This window comes from Microcaecilia unicolor, chromosome 1 (assembly GCF_901765095.1).
Source record: "Microcaecilia unicolor chromosome 1, aMicUni1.1, whole genome shotgun sequence".
NCBI lineage: Eukaryota > Metazoa > Chordata > Amphibia > Gymnophiona > Siphonopidae > Microcaecilia > Microcaecilia unicolor.
The window spans coordinates 722,897,090-722,918,179 of NC_044031.1; the positions used below are offsets into that span (position 1 = coordinate 722,897,090).

Sequence of the window (21,090 nt, forward strand, 5' to 3'; positions counted from 1 at the left end):
GGGCGGCAGAGCCATAGCCTCGATCACGTGGTCCTCAGACACAACAGCATAGCCAGCTCTTCGAATTCCCTCTATCACCTGGCTGCTTCCATCGGTAAAAAGGGTGATGCCCCCTTGCCAGGGTTGGTCCTTCAGGTCAGGTCTGCTCGAGTGCACAGTGGCCATTACCTCCTCACAGTCGTGGAGTGGTGATTCAGGGGCCGGAAGGAGGGTGGCGGGATTAAGGTTGGTTGTGTCCAGGATCCGCACCTCCGGATTTTCGCACAGGAGGGCTTGGTATTTGACCAATCGGGAGTTGGTCATCCATCTAGGTCCATGGCTCTCGAGTAGGCCGCGGATGGTGTGGGGTGTGGTCACAAAGAGTGTCTGGCCGAAGGTGAGCTTATTGGCCTCGTGTATCAGCAGACAGGCCGCCGCAATGCTTCGGAGGCAGCCCGGCCATCCTCGTGCCACATTGTCCATGCCCTTGGAGAGGTATGCTACAGGGCGTTGCCAGGTGCCGACCAGTTGGGTGAGGACTCCAAGTGCCAATCCCTTCTTTTCGTCGATGAACAAGTGGAACGGCTTAGTCACATCTGGTAGTCCGAGCGCTGGTGGTGCCGCAAGGGCATCCTTGAGGTCCTGAAGGGCTTTCAGTTCGTGTTTCTCCCACTGGAGATTTTGGCCCTCGAGTTCAGGTCCTTTTAGCTTGGCGTACAGATCATGGGTCAGAACAGCGAAATTGATGATCCATATCCGGCAATATCCAGCGGCTCCGAGGAGTGCTCGCAACTCCTTTTTATTAACAGGAGTGGGTTGATTGCGGATAGCCTGAGTTCGGGGAATACCGAGCCTCCGGGTTCCTTCTCGGAGGCGAAACCCTAGATACTCGACTTCGATCTCGCATATCTGGGCCTTCTTGCGACTGGCCCGGTACCCCTGGGCTTCCAGGGTTTTCAAGAGGTAAAGGGTAGCTTCTGCACAGTCCGTGTACGTTTCACGGGCCACCAACAGGTCATCCACGTATTGGACGACCGGCCCGTACTCGTCTTGGTACGTTTTCAGGTCCTGGGCAAGCTGGTCACCAAAGAGGGTGGGGGAGTTCTTGAACCCCTGAGGAAGCCGGGTCCATGTATATTGCTGCTTGGTTCCCGTCTGTAAGTCTTCCCACGTGAAGGCAAACAACTTCTGGCTGTCGGCAGCAAGGGGGATGGAGAAGAAGGCGTCCTTCAGATCAATGACACTATACCACTTGGTCTGGGATGGCACTTGGGCTAAGATGGAGTAGGGGTTTGGTACGAGGGCGACTATGTCAGCTACCTGGTTGTTGACTTTCCTCAAGTCCTGGACGGGTCTGTATTCGGATGTTCCTGGCTTCTTAACGGGCAACAATGGGGTATTCCATGCGGATCTGATTGGTTTAAGAACCCCCTGTTGAAGAAGTTTCTGTAGATGAGTGTGCATACTATGCCGGGCTGCATAGGGGACGTGGTATTGTCCTTGGTTGACAACTTGAGCATTCGGTTTGAGCTCAATCCAGATGGGGATAGCGTTAACGGCCAGTCCTCCGGGGTTCACTTCTGCCCATACATCAGGCACTTCATCCATTATGGCTCGCCTCTGCTGGGCAAAAGGGGTATTCTGGTCGTAACGGCAGTCGCCAGGTCCTACAGTTGAGGGAGCGTGTAGTCTCCATTCTTCTCTTACTGGACAGATAAGTGTTACTGGCTGATCTTCAAAGCGAGCTTCCACTTCACCCGTGGTCTTGAACTTCAAGGTGGCCTGGAGCTTACAGAGCAGGTCTCGACCAATCAAGGGGACTGGGCATCCAGGGATGTGTATGAACTGATGAGACACCATCGTCCCTCCGATCTGGACTTGGCGCTCCTTGAGGAGGGGGGCCGCAAGGGATTTCCCGGAGGCTCCCACAATTGGTATAGTTTTTTTCGTGGCTGGGGCTATGGCGGTGGTGATAACAGATCGCTGGGCCCCCGTGTCTAGTGAGGCCTTCATAGACTCTGTCCCCACCCGAATTTCCACCAGAGGGTCAGTGGGGACTCTGCCCTCCCGGTTTCTTCATGCTGTGCTGTCTCGGGTAGCGTCCACCGCCATCTGCCATTCCCTCCGGTCATCCCGTCCTCTATCTCTTCGGCCCCTTCCCCGGCCTCGTCTGGGGGCCCCTGTACGGTCGCCCATCTCCTCCTCTCTCTGCCGGTCCCATGGTTCCTCTTCTCTCGGGCTGTCCCGTATCTCCTCTGGACAATCAGCCCACCAGTGTCCTTCTTGTCGACAATTTGCACACTGGTTACGTCCTATGGGGGACCGCGTTCCTCTTGTTCTTCTGCCCCTCCCCTTTGGTCTAGACCTCATCCGTTCTTCCAGCACCGTGGCCAACACATCTGCCTTCTCCCGCATCCGCCTGGTCGATTCCTTTCGGGCCTCCGTCTTCTCTTCCTGGTCGCGATATCCGAATACGCGATCAGCTATAGCTTTCAGTTGGCTGAGGCTCATCCCTTCGAACCCCTCCGTTCTCTGTAGCTTTCTTCGTATATCCAGTGCTGACTGGCTAACAAAACTCATAACCACGGTTGGGAGGTTCTTAGGGTCTTCGGGATTTATCGGGCTGTGCCTTCTGAATGCCTCCATAAGTCGTTCAAGGAAGTCCCCTGGACTCTCGTCCTTTTGTTGGACTACACTGTGGATTTTCCCCATGTTGGTAACCTTCTGCTTCCCTTTCTTTAAGGTGGCCAGGTACGCCTGCTGGTATCGGCGGATAAGGGTTTGGCCTTCAGCGGTTCGGTAGTCCCACGCAGGGGCAGCGATGGGCGCCTCCGTCTCTATTAGGTTCTGTAAGTTGGCATGGGTAGGGTTCGCATCCCGGACGGCTTGCTCCATATTTTGTTGTAAAAGGCGGCGTTCTTCAGTGGTCAGGATGTGGGCGCTCAACTGCCTAAGGTCTCCCCAAGTCGGATTATAACTGTATATAATGCCTTCCACCAGCTCTACCAACTGCTCGGGTTTCTGGTCGTAGGACGGCCCATGCAATTTCCAGTTATACAAGTCGGCACTTGAGAAGGGAACGTGGCTATAAACTGTTGATTCAATGGGCTGGCCCCCCCCTTCCACCGGGTTAGGGGTATAGGTGGTAGATTGTCGAACTGGAAATAAGTGGGTGGCTCCCCCTTTCCTGCTCGAAGGGAGGGCATTGCGCGGACTCGATTGAGGGAATCGAGTAATGTTCTTCACAACCCGTTTACTCTTCCGTATGGTTGCGGGGCCAGGTGACTCAGGTGAGTCTGGACGGGACATCTCTCCGGCATCCGACTCTGACCCGGAAGCCTCAGCGTTATCCGGGCCCTCCTCCAGGCTCGCGATGTCGGGGTATATCGGGGCATATGGCGGTGGCGCGATGTCATCTTCGTATGCTTCCGCCGTAGCAAGTATCGGGGCTTTTGGAGGCTTCTTTTCGGGCAAACCCTGAACTTTCCCTGGGGTTTTCTTTGGGGGTTTCATTCTAGAAAGTGTGTTGGTCGTACTGGGCGTAGCTCCTGCCTTACCAATGGTAGCAGGGGGCGTGGTCTCAGTGGCTTCAGCGCTAGGGGCGGTAGGCCGTATGGGGGCGGTCCCTGCGGCCTTCGGGACGGCAGCGGTTGCCGAGCTTTGGAGAGCGAAGGCATGGGTCGGCAGGGTTTTAAGTTTAGTTTTCCGGCCTTTTCTCTGCTTTACCAACATGAGGGCGGCCTTTTCTACCTTCGTTGGGCCCAAGCCGGCGGATCCCGGACTACATCCAACCACGCTTCTATGTATGGAATGTCCTCGGGACAGCCTGGGTTTCCCTCGACTATAACAATATTCATGACCGCCGCCACTTTTTCATACTCGAATGACCCTTCCGGGGGCCATCCAGCAATTCCTAGCCCTGGCCACATAAATTGACATCTCTGTATCATCCCGGCCCTGCTACATTTATCTAGGTCGAACACTTCGCTAAAGTGTTCCGTCATTAAATCTAACGGTGAAGACCCACCCCCGCCCATCCTAACCTGAGTGCCAAAGGACAGGTGACGGACAAAGGGGAAAAGGGTCGGTGGAGGAGTAAGGGGTCTCGTTCCACCAGACACAGAAGGGTCAACACTCGGCCTGACCAGGACGCGGTCGCCCGGCCTGGAACTGCAAGCCCATTCACACACTTTCATACGCCACAAGAAACCCTCCCGTTCGCCGCTCGGTTTCGTCGTCGGAGCCTAGTGAGTTTCGGGACCTAGTCGTATACCAATAGTCCGTATTAGTCACTGGCTAAAAGAGGGTGATCACGCCTCTTCTTCGGTCCTTACTGGGCCGGTCACTACGTAGAGTATACTCGCCTGTCCGCCGGGGTCGCAGGCCGCGCCGTCGTACGCTTCTCTCTGAAATGGAAAAAGGTGCCTTGTCGGAACCACACAGCCCCCTCTACAGTCAGGCGGAGTTGATCGGCCCTCCTCCGGGAGATGGACGCTGAAATCAGCGGTGGCCACTCACCACCTTCTCGGGTGGGGGTCGATGACCCGATCCGACCGCAGTGGGGGAGGGGAAGAATATAATCCGATTCCCCTTTCTACTTCTGTCCCATCTGGGTCGCCAATGAAACAGGTGGGGAATCAGGAGACGAAAGGCAAATTTTGGTTCCAAACAAGGCAACTTTATTGCTAGCAAGTGAACAGCACCGAGTAGTCTCGGGACACTGTGTATCATAAATCATCTGACACTTACATTTATACTCCCCTACTGGGCCTGCGCATTTGGCCCCTTACACGTCACAACCGACATGCGCAGTAAACATTTGTAGTTCTTACAGTACAAAATTGTAGTCCCAGTACGTACACACGTCATAACACTGAAATGATACTGGCAAGAAAAACGAAACTTAGCAGCTTATTCTTCACACACACAATGCTCCTTTCTAGCACAGGAGATAAGGTTCGTTCGGCTCAGGAATGCAGGGCGGGGTGTCAGCACCCACCAAGGTCGTCTATTCAGATGGCGTTGCTACATGCAAGCTGGTCTTGTATAGGCCTTGCAAACTACTGTTACAAGCTATATGTCTAATAGCCCTGCATTCTGTCTTTACATTAGTAAACAGCAAACTTCTTTCGTTAGTAAACAGTAAAACTGGATAAGGCACAAATGTCCAGTGCAGTGATAAGGTGTGGCTAAACAGCCAAAAGCAGAGGTAGAGTGCATAAGTATAAGTCCATCAGTAGGCACAAAAAAAACATGAGGTTGTCCTGTTGCTCAGTAGTATTCATAGTATTCGAGCAGTATCCGGCGTTCCACTCCTTCAGTTCCAGTTTGAAAATGGAGATTTTTCACCTCAGTTTCCTTTATGTTTCAGTAACCAGCAGGTACAGAACAGGATCGGAGGAAGATGTATGTTCAGCGAACTCTAAAGCAATGCTTCTGGCGGTTTGTATGCATCAATACTCTTTCCTTGCAAAAGATAAACATCAACTGTGAATTCTTTCTCACAGTGATGCTTGGATCACAATTTGCCTGCAAGGGAACCAGGTGAAGAAATAAAGAGCGAATTAGTTGCATTCCTAGTAGAGAAGAGATAGTATAAGTTTCAATATGGGAGGTGGTACAGATACTTTTCCTCACTCCACGCTATGTTCTTTCCTTCTCTCTCTTTTTTTTGTTTTTGTTACATTTGTACCCCGCGCTTTCCCACTCATGGCAGGCTCAATGCGGCTTACATAGGGCAATGGAGGGTTAAATGCGTTGCCCAGAGTCACAAGGAGCTGCCTGTGCTTGAAGTGGGAATTGAACTCAGTTCCTCAGGACCAAAGTCCACCACCCTAACCACTAGGCCACTCCTCCATTACCACTAGGCCACTCCTCCACTGTTGCTACTATTTGAGATTCTACATGGAATGTTGCTATTCCACTAGCAACATTCCATGTAGAAGTCGGCCCTTGCAGATCACCAATGTGGCAGCGCAGGCTTCTGCGAGTCTGACGTCCTGCACGTACGTGCAGGACGTCAGACTCACAGAAACAGAAGCCTGCGCAGCCTTCTACATGGAATGTTGCTAGTGGAATAGCAACATTCCATGTAGAATCTCCAATAGTATCTATTTTATTTTTGTTACATTTGTACCCCGCGCTTTCCCACTCATGGCAGGCTCAATGCGGCTTACATGGGGCAATGGAGGGTTAAGTGACTTGCCCAGAGTCACAAGGAGCTGCCTGTGCCTGAAGTGGGAATCAAACTCAGTTCCTCAGTTCCCCAGGACCAAAGTCCACCACCCTAACCACTAGGCCACTCCTCCACTGTTGCTACTATTTGAGATTCTACATGGAATGTTGCTATTCCACTAGCAACATTCCATGTAGAAGTCGGCCCTTGCAGATCACCAATGTGGCCGCGCAGGCTTCTGCCTCTGTGAGTCTGACATCCTGCACATACGTGCAGGATGTCAGACTCACAGAAACAGAAGCCTGCGCAGCCTTCTACATGGAATGTTTCTAGTGGAATAGCAACATTCCATGTAGAATCTCCAATAGTATCTATTTTATTTTTGTTACATTTGTACCCCGCGCTTTCCCAATCATGGCAGGCTCAATGCGGCTTACATGGGGCAATGGAGGGTTAAGTGACTTGCCCAGAGTCACAAGGAGCTGCCTGTGCCTGAAGTGGGAATTAAACTCAGTTCCTCAGTTCCCCAGGACCAAAGTCCACCACCCTAACTACTAGGCCACTTTTATCTCCCTCTCCCATACTATGGGGTCCTTTTACAAAAGCGCGCTGAGAAGTGGCTTGGGGTAGTGTAGGTGCGGGTTTTGGACCTGAGCAGAACCATTTTTCAGAGCGCCTGTAAAAAAAAAGCCCTCTATTTTTCCTCGAAAATGGACGTATGGCAAAATCAAAATTGCCGTGCATCCATTTTGGGTCTCTGACCTTACCGCCAGCCATGAACCTAGCAGTAAAGAATTTGGGCGGTAAGGACCTACACGCGTCAGATGCCACTTGGCACGCGTCCGCTACGTGCGTCCAAAAATAAAAAAAAATTTTCAGGTGCGAGTAGCGGACACGCACCAAAAATGAAATTACCGCAAAAGCCACACAGTAGTTGGGTGGTAAGTCCATTTTGCTGTGTGTTGGGCGCGTGTAGGTGCCTACGCAGCTTAGTAAAAGGGGCTCTATGTCCTCTCCCACGTTCTGCACTCCCCTCTCCTCCTCCTCCCCTGCACTCTCATTTCCCCACTGCCCCTCTCCTCATCTCTTGCATTCCAAAGCTCCTTTGCTTCCAAATAAAGAAAAGTGCATTGTTGGAGAAATGGTAATGGACAACAAAAATTTCCTTTTCCAGTATCACAGTCAAAAAGATCAAAATTTACAGTCGCTCACAAAAACCTTATGAAAACGAGGCATGTAGAGTTTCTAAAATCCCGTTGGCCTCCCTTGCTTTCCTAATCTTTAAAAATAAATGTTGGATTTACAGACTCCCCCTGTAATACCTTCAGCTGTGCAGTAAATTGAACTGGCTCTCCTGTCCTCTGACCTGGAATGTATAATTTATGCATTTATTTTCAGCACTTGATATACCGCAAGTGATCCCTGAGGCAACTATGTATATCCTCTCTTCTGTGCATAGTTGCAGGTTTCTCTGCAAAACATGAGTAAAGTGATGTGGTAACTGTGTTAATCCACTTTTAAAGGTAATAATACAAATAAAACAAAACAAAACATAAAAAAGAAAATAAGATGATACCTTTTTTTTTTTTTATTAACAATACATTTTTGATTAGCTTTCGAAGGTAACCCTTCTTCTTCAGATCAGAAATAAGCAAATGTTGACAAATATCAGAAAATGTAAGTGAAACACAAAAGCATTCCAATGACAGTCTCACAGAAAGAGGGTGGGGTGGTTTAGGTGAGAAACAGGGCGAGCTGGGTGGGTGAGAGACAGAGAGAGATGGATGACTGAGATAGCCATCCATCTCTCCCTGTCTCTCATCCACCCAGCTCTCCTGTTTCTCACCTAAACCACCCCACCCTCTTTCTGTGAGACTGTCATTGGAATGCTTTTGTGTTTCACTTTTATATTCTACTACTACTACTTGACATTTCTAAAGCGCTACTAGGGTTACGCAGCGCTGTACAATTTAACACAGAAAGACAGTCCCTGCTCAAAGGAGTTTACAATCTAAAGGACAAATGTACAGTCAGTCAAATAGGGGCAGTCTAGATTTCCTGAAAGGTATAAAGGTTAGGTGTCGAAAGCAACATTGAAGAGGTGGGCTTTGAGCAAGGATTTGAAGATGGGTAGGGAGGGGGCTTGGCGTAAGGGCTCAGGAAGTTGATTCCAAGCATAGGGTGAGGCGAGGCAGAATGAGCGGAGCCTGGAGTTGGCGGTGGTGGAGAAGGGTACTAAGAGGAGGGATTTGTCCTGTGAGCGGAGGTTATGGGCGGGAACGTAAGGGGAAATGAGGGTAGAGAGGTAATGAGGGGCTGCAGACTGAGTGCATTTGTAGGTAAGAAGGAGAAGCTTGAACTGTGTTCTGATATTTGTCAGCATTTGCTTATTTCTGATCTGAAGAAGAAGAGTTACCCTCGAAAGCTAATCAAAAAATGTATTAAGTTAGTCCAGTAAAAAAAGGTATCATCTTATTTCCTTTTCTCTGTTTTGGTTTGTTTCTATTTATTACCTCAGCAAAACATAACACCAACAACTATAACCCCAGTACAAGTGGTTCCGTGACCTGTTTTCTACTTTGTAGAGGGACAGTCAGTCTCCGCCTTTCTCTCTTCAGCTTCTTGATTGTAGCTCCCAACTTATAAAGACTTATGTAGATCTTTCCATGAGGGGATGGACTATATAAATAAATTCCAGATTCCAAAACATTTCTAGGACATACCTCATATTTGTATGAACTTGGGGGGACTTACTTTCCTAATGTGATCATGAAGAGAAAAAAATTTCTTCCTTTATAACTTGTTTTTCTGATGACTGTCTTTAATTATAGGACTTCTTGGAAAACAGATCATCTTCAAAAAGGAATCAGATGTGAGTAACATTGATGTTATATAATGTATTTAGCCCTGGTAGCTCTGTTGGGGCAATGGGGATGGTCACCACACATGTGTCAAGAGACTACTCATCTCTATGTAGTGCTCCACCTGAGCTAGAAGCAGGAGGCCAGAGCATAGGGAAAGTGGAAATATCAAGGCTGTATGGCAAGGAGTCAGCTGGAAGAAATGTCCAGCCTTTAGGGTGCTTAGTAGATGCATGGCAGGACAGCAGCAGGAGGAGTGAGCTGTATTACTTTTGAAACATTCCTGCATGCTCCCAACTACATGGGAATGAGGGGAAAGAATGCTGATATGGAGCAAAGAAGGGGAATTAGTGGCCAAGTCTCTGTTAAATTTGTTGTGGGTGTCAGTTAAGATGTGTATCTATAGCTATATCTATAAAATATGCATACACACACAAACCTTGTATCTGAATTGAAGAAATTGTGAGACAAGCACTTCAAATCTCTTTGGGAGAGATAGTGGATAGCATGGATTGGCAGATTGGATAGGCTATATCAGGGCTTTTTTTGAGGGGGTACTTGGGGCTACTGAGTACTGGCACCTTTTCCATTGTCTGCTAAAATTGACCCATGGACCCCAAGTTTTAATGAAAGAACTCAGGCTCTACACACCAATTCTGCCTTGTCATAGATTCTGTGACTGGTTGCAGGGTCCTGGCTATTGTGGGGTGGGTCCCTCAGTGATCACCCCACCCCTGAAGGGTGGCCTAGTATTTGAGTACCGGAACCTTTTTTGCTAGAAAAAAATGCACTGGGCTATATGGTCTTTACCTGATGTCATTTTCTATGCTTTTATGAAAACAAGGGGCCCTTTTACTACAGTGCAGTCCATTTTACAATTATTGCACATTTAACACAAAACTTACTGTGTGGTAAGTGCAAAATATACCGCAAGATGTAGGGGGTGTGTTCAGCATCTGCTCTGCATTACTGCACAGGGCAGAAAAGATACTGCACAAAAATGCATTCATGCACCTGCGCAGTAAAAAGGACCCTGCGCTAGCGGTGGGGGCTGTCTTTGCTGCGCTCTGCGACCCTTTTTATCGCAGCAGGTAAAAAAGGCTGAAAATAGCCATGGCCATGCGGTAAGATTACTTGTACTGCATGGCCTTCCGGGGGAGGGGGGCACTTACTGCCACCCATTGAGGTGGCAGTAAAGGCTCCCGTGCTAACCTGGCGGTAACTGGGTAGCATGCAACGCTACCGATTACCGCTGGGTTAGCACTGCGCTAAACAATATGGGCCAATTTTCCCTAGCGTGGCAAATGGCACATGCTGGGGTTGGAACTACCCAAACAGAAAAAAAGCAACACTGGGCCTTCAAGACTGAGACAACAAGAGTATTTTATTAGTGAATGACCCGACAGGAGACTAAAAGGTGGTTTCTTTTGACTCGCTACTGTCCGATGTGACAGGCTTTCTTGGCTCCAAAGTTTCTCTCCGTTTAATCTCGGAGGATTTGGATACCTATACACTTCATAATTTATGCTTAAACCCTGACCCCCTGAGGCAGGCGTTGTTTTACGCCGAAACACGGCCCGTGTCAGGTCATTCACTAATAAAATACTCCTGTTGTCTCAGTCTTGAAGGCCCAGTGTTGCTTTTTTTTTTTCTGTTTGTGTACGTTTTATGTATGTTGGTTACCCTCTCTGTTTGGCTTGGGGTTGGAACTACCGCCAGTGCCCGTATTAGGGCGATGGTAGCTCCAGATTAGTGTACGGTAAACCCGCGTTGGGCTTACTGCTGCTTTGTAAAAGGGCCCTATATCAGGTGTTACCTGCTGTAAATAAATAATTAATGAGAAGAAAACGGTCCTCAGAAATTCAGCCTTTTATTTATACACATTATCAAAACTTCTCAAATATACAAGCAGCCAAAAAAAAACCCCAAATTCTACGCAGCTTCATTCTTTACTCTTCTGTCAACACCCAGAAGACAGCTAAGAGAAGAGAAACTATAAAGCTAAATAGAGCCTGTTTTTGGCTGCTTATATATTTGAGAAGTTTTGATAATGTGTGTAAATAAGAAAGAGGAGTATTTTGAACCAAGGAATGAAAAATAATTAGCCGACTTTTACATTTCAGAAGGCTGAATTTCTGTGGACTTTTTCATCTCATTAAGGGGCCGTGCATCAATTTAGAATTACCTCCCAGCTACCACATGGCCCAGATGGTCATTCTATTTTTTACACACGTCCACTACGCACTCCAGAAGTGGGTTCAATTCCTTCTGCAGCTCATTGTGACCTTGGGCAAGTCACGTAACCCTCCATTGTCCCAGGTACAAAAAAACAGATTGTGAGCCTTCTAGGGACAGAGAAAGTACCTGTATACAATGGTGTTCTGGTAAATGTTTAACAACAGGCTCTCTCCCCGGTCCCCCTCTGCGCCCCCCCCCCCAAATTGCAGAGCTGGCTATAGCTAGGGAGAGAGCCTGGGGGGTGGGGGGGGGGGGGCAATGCATTACTCCAGGATAAAAAATTAAATGATCCCAGGTTCCAATCTAATTCATGTTTAATGTGCGATAAAATGCCACAAATAAGTAAATAAATATAAACTTTTAATGTTGAGCACCTGATTCTCAAAGTGAACATATTCCAAACACTATAATGAAAATAAAATGATTTTTTTCTACCTTTGTTGTCTGGTGACTTTGTTTTTCTGATCATGCTGGTCCAGTATCCGATTCTGCTGCTATCTGTCCTCTTAACTTCGTTTCCAGGGCTTCCTTTCCATTTATTTCTTTCCTTTCGTCCTTTCTTCTTCATTTCTGGTCCTCTGCAGACTTGACTGTCCAGCTTCTGCCTATTTTCTTCAACCATGTTCAGTTTTTCTCCTCTAATCCTTTTCCCTCATCTCATCTCCTTCCTTACTCTTCCCTTCCCTCCATCCATGTCCAGCATTTCTTCTCTCTCCCCTCCTCTCCCCTGCCCTCCATCCACCCATGTCCAGCGACCCTCCTCTCCCCCTGCCCTGCCCTCCATCTACCCATACCCAGCAACCCTCCTCTCCCCCTGCCCTGCCCTCCATCTACCCATACCCAGCGACCCTCCTCTCCCCTACCCTGCCCTCCATCCACCCATGTCCAGCGACCCTTATCTCCCCCTGCCCTCCCCTCTAGCCACCCATGCCCAGTGACTCCCTTCTCTCCCCTGCTCCCCTTCCTCCTCCAGCCACCCATATCCAGCGACTCCCTTCTCTCCTCTGCCCCCCTCCTCCAGCCACCCATATCCAGCGACTCCCTTCTCTCCCCTACCACCCCCTCACCGAGTTGTTCAGCGAATTCTTCGGGGCAGGCAGTCTTGCCTGCCCGATGCCAGTGCTGACTCGCCTCCGCTGCTGGATCGCTTTTCAAAATGGCCGCTGAGACTTACAAGGGCGGCCTCCAAGACTTCAGCAGAAGTCTCGTGAGGCCGCCCCTGGAAGTCTCAGCAGCCATTTTTAAAGAGCGATCCGGCAGCGGGGGAGGGTCAGTGCCGGCAGCAGGCAGGCAAGACTGCCTGCCCTGAAGAATTCTGGACAACAAGGGTGACTCAGCCAGGTGAGGGACCGGATCCGGAGGGAAGGAGGGAGGGAGGAGGAAGGAAGGAGAGCCGGCTCGCACTTAGGAACAACCGGCTCGCAAGTCGGAACAAAATTTAACTTTCGAGCCGGTGCGAGCCGGCTCCAGCACACCACTGCCTGTATATAATGTGTACAGTGCTGCATATGTCTAGTAGCACTATAGAAATGATTAGTAGTAGGTTTACTGGAGCAGTGGAGGTGGAGCAACACCCAAGGGTGGGAGATGCACTTTCTTTTCCTCTTCCCCATCAAAAACCACACAGGGAAGATTATCTTTCAGATGCTACACACTGGTAGGTACAGAGCTTAAACTGACACATTTTGGTGCCCCTGATTTAAATATTTTGTATGAGATTCTGAGTCTAAATTGCAACAAGTTATACCGAGTCAAAGATCATTATTCCCAAGTGGTGATAATGAGCTACTTTGATCCATGCTTGTATAAAACAATATAAAAGCAAAAACACTACACTGCTTTATCTTCTAAAACACCTTTCATTATTTCTAGATACAATAAAAGAAGTGGCAGCAACAACCGCAACCAAAAATTCACGGACTGGTTTTTAATGTAGGTTTGATTTCTGTTTATTTTTTTCCCCACAGGACTCCTGGAGATAACATGATGAGCGGTAAGCCTGAATTGTGCCCTCTAAAAAAGAAAGCAAGTAATTATGTACAGTGATCATGAATTTAAATTATTGATAGATATGTAAGCCTATTTTAGATAGGTCATGGAGATGAGAATTGAGATGGCTAGGCTGGGACATGCTCAATTCTCCCTGTATTTTATAAGAAGTGTTGCCGAATACAGCGACTCATGAAAAATATGTATAAGGACATGCAAATGTACATATGAATTTTCTGGCAGCGGTACAGCCACGGGGGGGGGGGGGGGGAGGGCTTGGAGGCCTAGTTTGGGCTCAACCCCCCCCCCTTCAAAAATTGCAGCACCAGATTGATGGCTGGCAGGGATGCTCAAGTCCCGCCAGCCAGAGAACAGTTGTGGCCTGAGACCTTCTCATGCTGCCTGAGCAGCAGGAAGCCAGCGGGGTGCTCTAGCCACCGATGCTGGCACTTCTGCACATGCTCAGTTCGTGCCTTTGAACTGAGCACATGCGAAAGTACCAGCGTTGGAAGTTTGGAGGATTCTGGCAGCTTTCTCATTACTTCTGCAGCACACATGGGGGCTTGACAGAGAATCTTCAGCTGGTGGGGCTTGAGCATCCCTGCCAGCAGGGGTAGGCGGCATTGGCGGTGGCAGGGGGGGGGGGACTCGGAGGAAATACATAGTCCCCTCCCATGTTTTCCCTCCCAAATGAGTTCTGGCTATGCCCCTGTTTGCTGGGCTGCAAGTTACCAAAAAAAAAAAAAAAAACAGAGGAAAAAAGAGCATTCCAAGCTCTTCAATGAGGGTTGCTGCAGCCAGGAATATCATGGGTTTCTGGCTGTAACAAACAAGAAAGCAGGCCTCAAGTCAGGCCTGCTGTCTCTAACTGGGGCCAGTGATGGGATAGGTAACACCGTCCTCGTGGCACACATTCACCCCCATCCCTGACCTCTCCCGACTTAACCAATATCTTCCTCTCCCCTGCCCCCCCCTCCCAAACATCACCAATGCCATTACGTCACCCTGCCCTTATCTAGCAGTGGGATCCCTAGTGGTAGTAACTTAAGATGACCACTAGCAAGTCAGAGATGTTGTTTTGAATCAGGATAGTTAAGAACAGGGGGAGATCCGGGGGAGGGGGAGGGATTGGTGATGTCAGGGTACTCCAGGGCACCTGCCTCTTGATTTAGACCACAATACATAATTTTTTAATTTAGATGTGGGTTTCTGTGGTAAAATGGGAAGCTCACATCTAATGTGGAATCATGTCGAAACCACACCCTTGCCATGTTCCCTTTAAGTTTCTGTGTCCTGAGGGTATATAATTGAGATAGCAGCTTTCTAAAATCATTATATGCATGTGTATGCAATTTAGATGTGTAAATGTTGCCATTGCTATCCAAATACACAGGAGTGTGTCTCCCCGTTCTTCGAAATGAAAATCTAGACAATAGGGAGATGTCAAAACTTAAGCACGCTAAAGTCTGTATCTATACAGAGGAAAGGCCTCAAGAAGCCCCCGGCAAACAGACCAAGTTCAAGGGGCTGGACTTCTTCATCATTGGCCAAAAAACCTCTGTGCTGCTGTAGTATTAGTGTCAGTTCAGTTAATTTTACTTATTTTTTAATTTTTTATTTATTTAACTCTGCCTAATACAGCAGAAAAGATAACACTTATCTTGATCAGATGTTATCGTGCGGGTTCCTCAAACGCCTCTGACCACGACCAACGATGGCCATCGTTTTGTGGACCTGCCTCAGGGTACTGTGGTCAGCTTATGTTCTCCGCATCGATAGTCATTGCTTAGACCTTAGATAGTCATTGAGGTGTATTTTCAAAGCACTTAGCCTCCCAAAGTTCCATAGAAACCTATGGAACTTAGCCTCCCAAAGTGCTTTGAAAATAAGCCTGATTGCCATTTACAGGTCTAGATGTTTCCTGAAATTACTTCAATTTACCTAAAACAAAGATTCTTAATTTGTGTACGGTTTCTATTGTAATTGATCATTTTGTTAAGGGAGAACAACTTTGTGAAGTCACAATTGCATTCGTATGATGCTTCGTCAACAGTGACATCTCATGGCCAGAAATATTCTGGAGGGAGCTTCTGAAACCCCTTTCTTCAAACGATAGCATGATGGCTACAGTTGCAGAGCTAGGGAAAAACTATCAGCAAACTATCACTGTTCCCGCCAGTCCATCAGCCAACTAGATTGTTAACTGCTCTCCAGTTTAGTATCTAACAACATAAATGTACACAGGTTAAAAAGAAGGGTTTATAGCTAGTAATAAGGTCCCAGAGTCAGAGATTAGAACTCAGCCCTGAAATCTCAGAACCTTGGAGACAGCACAGACCCTTCACATATTAGAAATATATCGCAAAATGGCAAATAGTCTGCACCACCTCATATTTTTCTTTTTTTAGGTATCACTTATCCTTTCAAGCCAAGGATGGACAATGCCTTTTACTATACAGGTTGTATACACAATTGAATATTCAAGCCTTTTATTTTCTTCTGTTCACATATGGGTTATGTCCAGGGGTGTGCTGGTAAATTTTTAACAATGGGCTCTCTCTCTCTCTCTCTCTCTCTCTCTGGGCATAGCCAGCCCTTCAATTTGGGGGGGGGCATGGGTGGACTGGGGGGACAACGCATGCCCCTCTCTCCACCTCATATAGGCATGCTATGGACTGCCACCACACCCCACTGCTTGTTTCTGGCTCTGAGCAGCAAGCTGGGACTTCTTGCACATGCAGGAGAAGTCCCAGCCTGCTGCTCAGAGCTGGAAATAAGGAGCGGGGAGCAGCAGCAGTCTATTCACTTGGCTGATGAAGCTCAGCATCCCCACCAGCAAAGTAAAAGAGAATTGAGGTGGGGGCCCGAGCCCACATTTTGGGAACCAGTGGTTAAAGTAGCCATGGAGGGCCTACTTTAACAACCGGCTCTCAGAATTCTTCAAAACTTAACAAACGGCTCTCGCGAGCCCGTGAGAGCCTGCTCCAGCACACCACTGGTTATGTCCCCAGTTCTTATTTGTCTCTCTCTTTTTTTTTTTTTGCAGCTGTGGAAAGAAATAATTTGATGCGCTTGTCCCAGAGCATTCCTTTTACTCCTGTACCTGCAAGGGGTAAGAAGCTGGAGGTTTCTTATATTACCCTATTGAGGAGACAGGTGTGGGGAAGAAAGACACCCTGTATTGCATCAGTGGTACTTGTGGAGGATTATTTTGTTACATTTCCCAAACTCTGGGACCCTTCTAGTAAAGTGTGCTAAGCGGTTAGCACATGAATTCGTGTCTGCTATTAGTGTCAGTGGCGTACCTAGGGTATTTGACACCCGGGGCCAGTCATTTTTTAACACCCCCTCCAAAATCCAGTACTAGGCATACCGAGAATACAAAGCACTCAGGACCTATAGAGCAATTCTACCGTACCATAAGCAGTAATTTCTACAAGTCACACAAGGAAAAGGAAAGCATCTTAAACACTGCAGTGTTTACAATTCTACCTATTGTAAAATGAAACCAGCCAGAATAGTACAGATCGTGGATCCTGCACAGTTAATGCCAACTGAAAGCCATGTCTTTTTCACAGACATCCTAATCCATTATAGAATAAGAAACCATAAACTTTCTATTTAGACAAAAATTAAACTGAACCCCCAAAATGCCACATTCTGCATACAATGCAACACACCAAGGAAACAGAAAATGTCCCCTAGTACTGCACAAAACAAAAAGACAGCAGATGTAAATCTGAAAAAACTAACAAATACCAATCATCACTTTACAAATTAACAAATAGAAATAAAACAAATATAGAAAATAAAATAATACCATTTTATTGGACTAATACATTTAGCTTTCAGAGGCCAAAACCTCCTTCCTCAGGTCAATACAGTATACTGCTATTATAGTATCCTATCCTGACCTGAGGAAGGGGGTTTTGTTCTCCGAAAGTTAGTCAAAATGTATTAAAATTAGTCCAATAAAAAGATTACCTTATTTCCATGTTCTATTATAAACAGTTATTAACACAGCTACAATATTACTTTATCCTAAAGCAAAAGAAGAAAAAAATATATTTTATTTACAGTTTGTTGTCTCTGGTTTCTGCTTTCCTCATCCCACTCTCTCCCTTCCATCCAACATCTGCCTTCTCTCTCTCCCTGCCATCCAGTGTCTACCTTCGCTCTCTCCCTGCCCCTGCCATCCAGTGTCTGTCCTCTCTCTCCTGTCCCCTCCATCCACCATCTGCTCTCTATCTCTCTCTCTCTCTCTCTGCCCCTTCCATCCACCATTTGCCCTCCCTCCCCCATCAATCCATCATCCAGGGTCTGCCCTCCCCCTCTCTCCCTTCCATCCAGGATCTGTCTCACCTCTCTCCCTCTCTGCCCCCTCTTTTCAGCCCCCAGTTCCAGCCCCATTATCTCACCTGCCCCCAGTTCCAGTTCCAGCCCCACTATCCCACCAGTCCTCAGTTTCAGCACCTAGTTTCAACTCTAGCCCTTTTCTCCCACCAGTTTGTCCCAATTAAATCTAATTAGTGCCAATAATTTGTTAAAAAGCAATTATCGGCACTGATTGGCTCATTGTTCTATTACATTGTGCACAAAAATTGGGAACACGCCTAAATTTGTGTGTAGTTTTTGGTGACCTTTATAGAATCAGGGGGATAGTGTGTGTACACATAGGTGGGGTTCACACTTAAGCATGTAATTGTGAGAGTCCCACCCGTGTGTTTGCCCCCTCACATTTAAACGCTATCACCCAGATTCTATAAATGGTGCACAAATTTCCTGTGTGCAAAACTGCACACTATTCTAAGATGCATGCACAACTAAATTGGCTAACGAGCTAATCAACGCTAATAATTGGGTGCTGACAATCAGTTATTGGCGTTAATTGGCAACAATATGGATTTGCACGTAAATCTTGCTACACACTATTCTATAAAGATCCGTGCATGAATCTTTTAGTGTGCAACTGAAAAGGGGCATGGGCATAGGAGGGGCATGGGCAGGTAAGGGGTGTTCACTAAAGATATGTGCAGTATTACTGAATATCAGGGATCCACACCTAAATTACATGTCAGGATTTGCACCAGGTTTCAGCTGGTGTAAATTGTTGTTCCAACGTTTAGAACATAAGAGTAGCCATACTGGGTCAGACCAATGGTCCATCTAGCCCAGTATCCTGTTTTCCAAACAGTGGCCACGCCAGGTCACAAGCACCTGGCAGAAACCCAAATCGTGGCAACACTCCATACCAGGGACGTAGCTAGGTGTGGCCATGGGGGCATGGGCTCCCACAGATTTAGACAATACTATAATGTGCAGTATGGGCTGTATATCCACTTAGGTAACCCAATACTGAAAACACTAGAAAACAGCCAAACACAAACTCAAAGGGTCATATAAAAGACAAATATCAGCAATGTCTTTTTCCTTTCTACTTATTCAATTTATTAGCAAAATAGGAGTGTACCCTCAGAAACCAAGGTCCCTGCCAAGGTATGACCATCAAAACACTATCTCTCTATATAAAAGGCAACACCAACGTTCTATGGAGCCTCCAGCCGGAAGTGTGAAGGGGGCGCGATATCCGGTTTCCCTATGAGTGTCTGCCCCGCCCTCTCTGTAACACAGTCAGTGAAGGAAAACAGCAGAGCACGAAATCAAATCGCTGGCTCTGTAACAGTGAAGGACTCAGAGGGGGGAGGGGAGAGAGGCCAGAGGGCAGGGACACACACACTCCCACATGCACACAGAAGAAAACATTGCTAGCCCCCGTTTCATTTGCATCAGAAACGGGGCTTTTTTTACTATCTCTCTATATAAAAGGCAACACCAACGTTCTATGAAGCCTCCAGCCGGAAGTGTGAAGGGGGCGAGATATCCGGTTTCCCTATGAGTGTCTGCCCCGCCCTCTCTGTAACACAGTCAGTGAAGAAAAACAGCAGAGCACGAAATCAAATCGCTGGCTCTGTAACAGTGAGGGACTCAGAGGGGGGAGGGGAGAGAGGCCAGAGGGCAGGGACACACACACTCCCACATGCACACAGAAGAAAACATTGCTAGCCCCCGTTTCATTTGCATCAGACGCGGGCCTTTTTTACTATCTCTCTATATAAAAGGCAACACCAACGTTCTATGAAGCCTCCAGCCGGAAGTGTGAAGGGGGCGAGATATCCGGTTTCCCTATGAGTGTCTGCCCCGCCCTCTCTGTAACACAGTCAGTGAAGGAAAACAGCAGAGCATGAAATCAAATCGCTGGCTCTGTAACAGTGAAGGACTCAGAGGGGGGAGGGGAGAGAGGCCAGAGGGCAGGGACACACACACTCCCACATGCACACAGAAGAAAACATTGCTAGCCCCCGTTTCATTTGCATCAGAAATGGGGCTTTTTTACTAGTTATCTATATTAGATTTTTGTGCCTGTGATCTTGTCTCTTTCATAGGGTACACTTCCCCACAAATTTACAAAAAGGACTAATCGTGTTGTAACTGATGTTTAAAAACATTACTGAGAATAAAATTTCCCAAGCTACAGCATAGCTTTGAACAAAAAAACTTAGCTTTTTATAGCTGGCTTGGTACCCCACATTTCAACTGGTGACTTTCAATCTTATTGAACGGGGCCCAGATCGTTTCACCCAATTAGGGCTTCATCAGGAACCACTCAATTTGCACAATAATTGCTATAGGGGTATAGCAATTTGTGTTTGGCTGTTTTTCAGTGCTCCCACAGATTTAGCCCTGGCTCCCCTACTTTCACCCCCCCCCCCCCACCGCCGACCCTCCCCTGCCACTATCGACCCCCCCCTCCCGCCGCTGCCAACCCTCCCCCGCTGCTGCCGTCAGGTACCTTTGCTGGCGGGGGTTCCCAACCCCCGCCAGCTGAAGTCCTCTTCAGCGCCAGTCTCCGAGGCGTTGCTGATCTGGATTCTGTTTCTGTGAGTCCTGACGTCCGCATGTAGGAACGTAGGAATGTGCAGGGCGTCAGGACTCACAGAAACAGAATCCAGATTAGCGAACACGCTGGAGTAGACCGGCGTTGAAGAGGACTTCGGCTGGCTTATCATTAATTAGCACGCACTAAAAATGGCGCCCTTCCTTTGTAAAAGACCCCCTTTATGCAGTAACCCATAGCAGGTTAAGTCTGAATTCTGCACTTAACCTGCTATGCATTAGCCAGCTCCGGAAACCCAGAAATTCAGCGCTGGTGCCAGACATGGGCCTACACTGAATTTTCAGGCTTAACACCAGTGGCAGTCAGGAAAATGCTGATTGCTACCAGCTGAATATTGGGCCCTAAGTCTTTTGTACCTGGGGCAATGGAAGGTTAAGTGACTTGCCCAGGGTCACAAGGAGTTGCAGTGAGAATCAAAGGTTTTCAGCCCACTGCACTAACCATTAGGCCACTCCTCCAATACTGTAAGTTATGTATGTTCCCTGCCACATTTTCACAGCTGCAGTTATGCCAGTTGTATTGCTGGTGTAAAGCATTAGTTGTACTGATGGCACGTTACGCTAGTATTCCATAATGGTATCAGGATGTCCAGGTGGCATTACAGAGCAGCTTCCTATCGTGCATTTTTGGAGTTCCTAAATGGAGGTGCCCTTTTGTATAATTGCTCCTAATAAGTGCAAAACTTTACTGCACTTTAGTTATCAATAGAAATCAAACAAAATAAAACATGGAAAAGAAAATAAGATGATACCTTTTTTATTGGACATAACTTAATACATTTCATGATTAGCTTTTGAAGGTTGCCCTTCTTCATCAGATCGGAAATAAGCAAATGTGTTAGCAGATAGTATATATAAGAGAAACATCAAAGCATTACTTTGACAGTCTGACAG

The 21,090-nt window shown here is 47.5% G+C and overlaps 1 protein-coding gene across 3 annotated transcripts in view; it reads left to right on the forward strand.

Annotated features, from left to right (window-relative positions):
• Positions 1-21,090, forward strand: part of LOC115459808 (transient receptor potential cation channel subfamily M member 7-like) — a 214,101-nt gene that overhangs the window by 133,855 nt on the left and 59,156 nt on the right. For all 3 annotated transcript variants that reach the window (XM_030189591.1, XM_030189592.1, XM_030189593.1), the window contains 5 exons: positions 5,351-5,421; positions 8,986-9,026; positions 13,221-13,246; positions 15,651-15,701; positions 16,289-16,354. In XM_030189591.1, the coding sequence (XP_030045451.1) occupies positions 5,351-5,421; positions 8,986-9,026; positions 13,221-13,246; positions 15,651-15,701; positions 16,289-16,354 (255 nt within the window). The remainder of the gene's footprint in view (positions 1-5,350; positions 5,422-8,985; positions 9,027-13,220; positions 13,247-15,650; positions 15,702-16,288; positions 16,355-21,090) is intronic.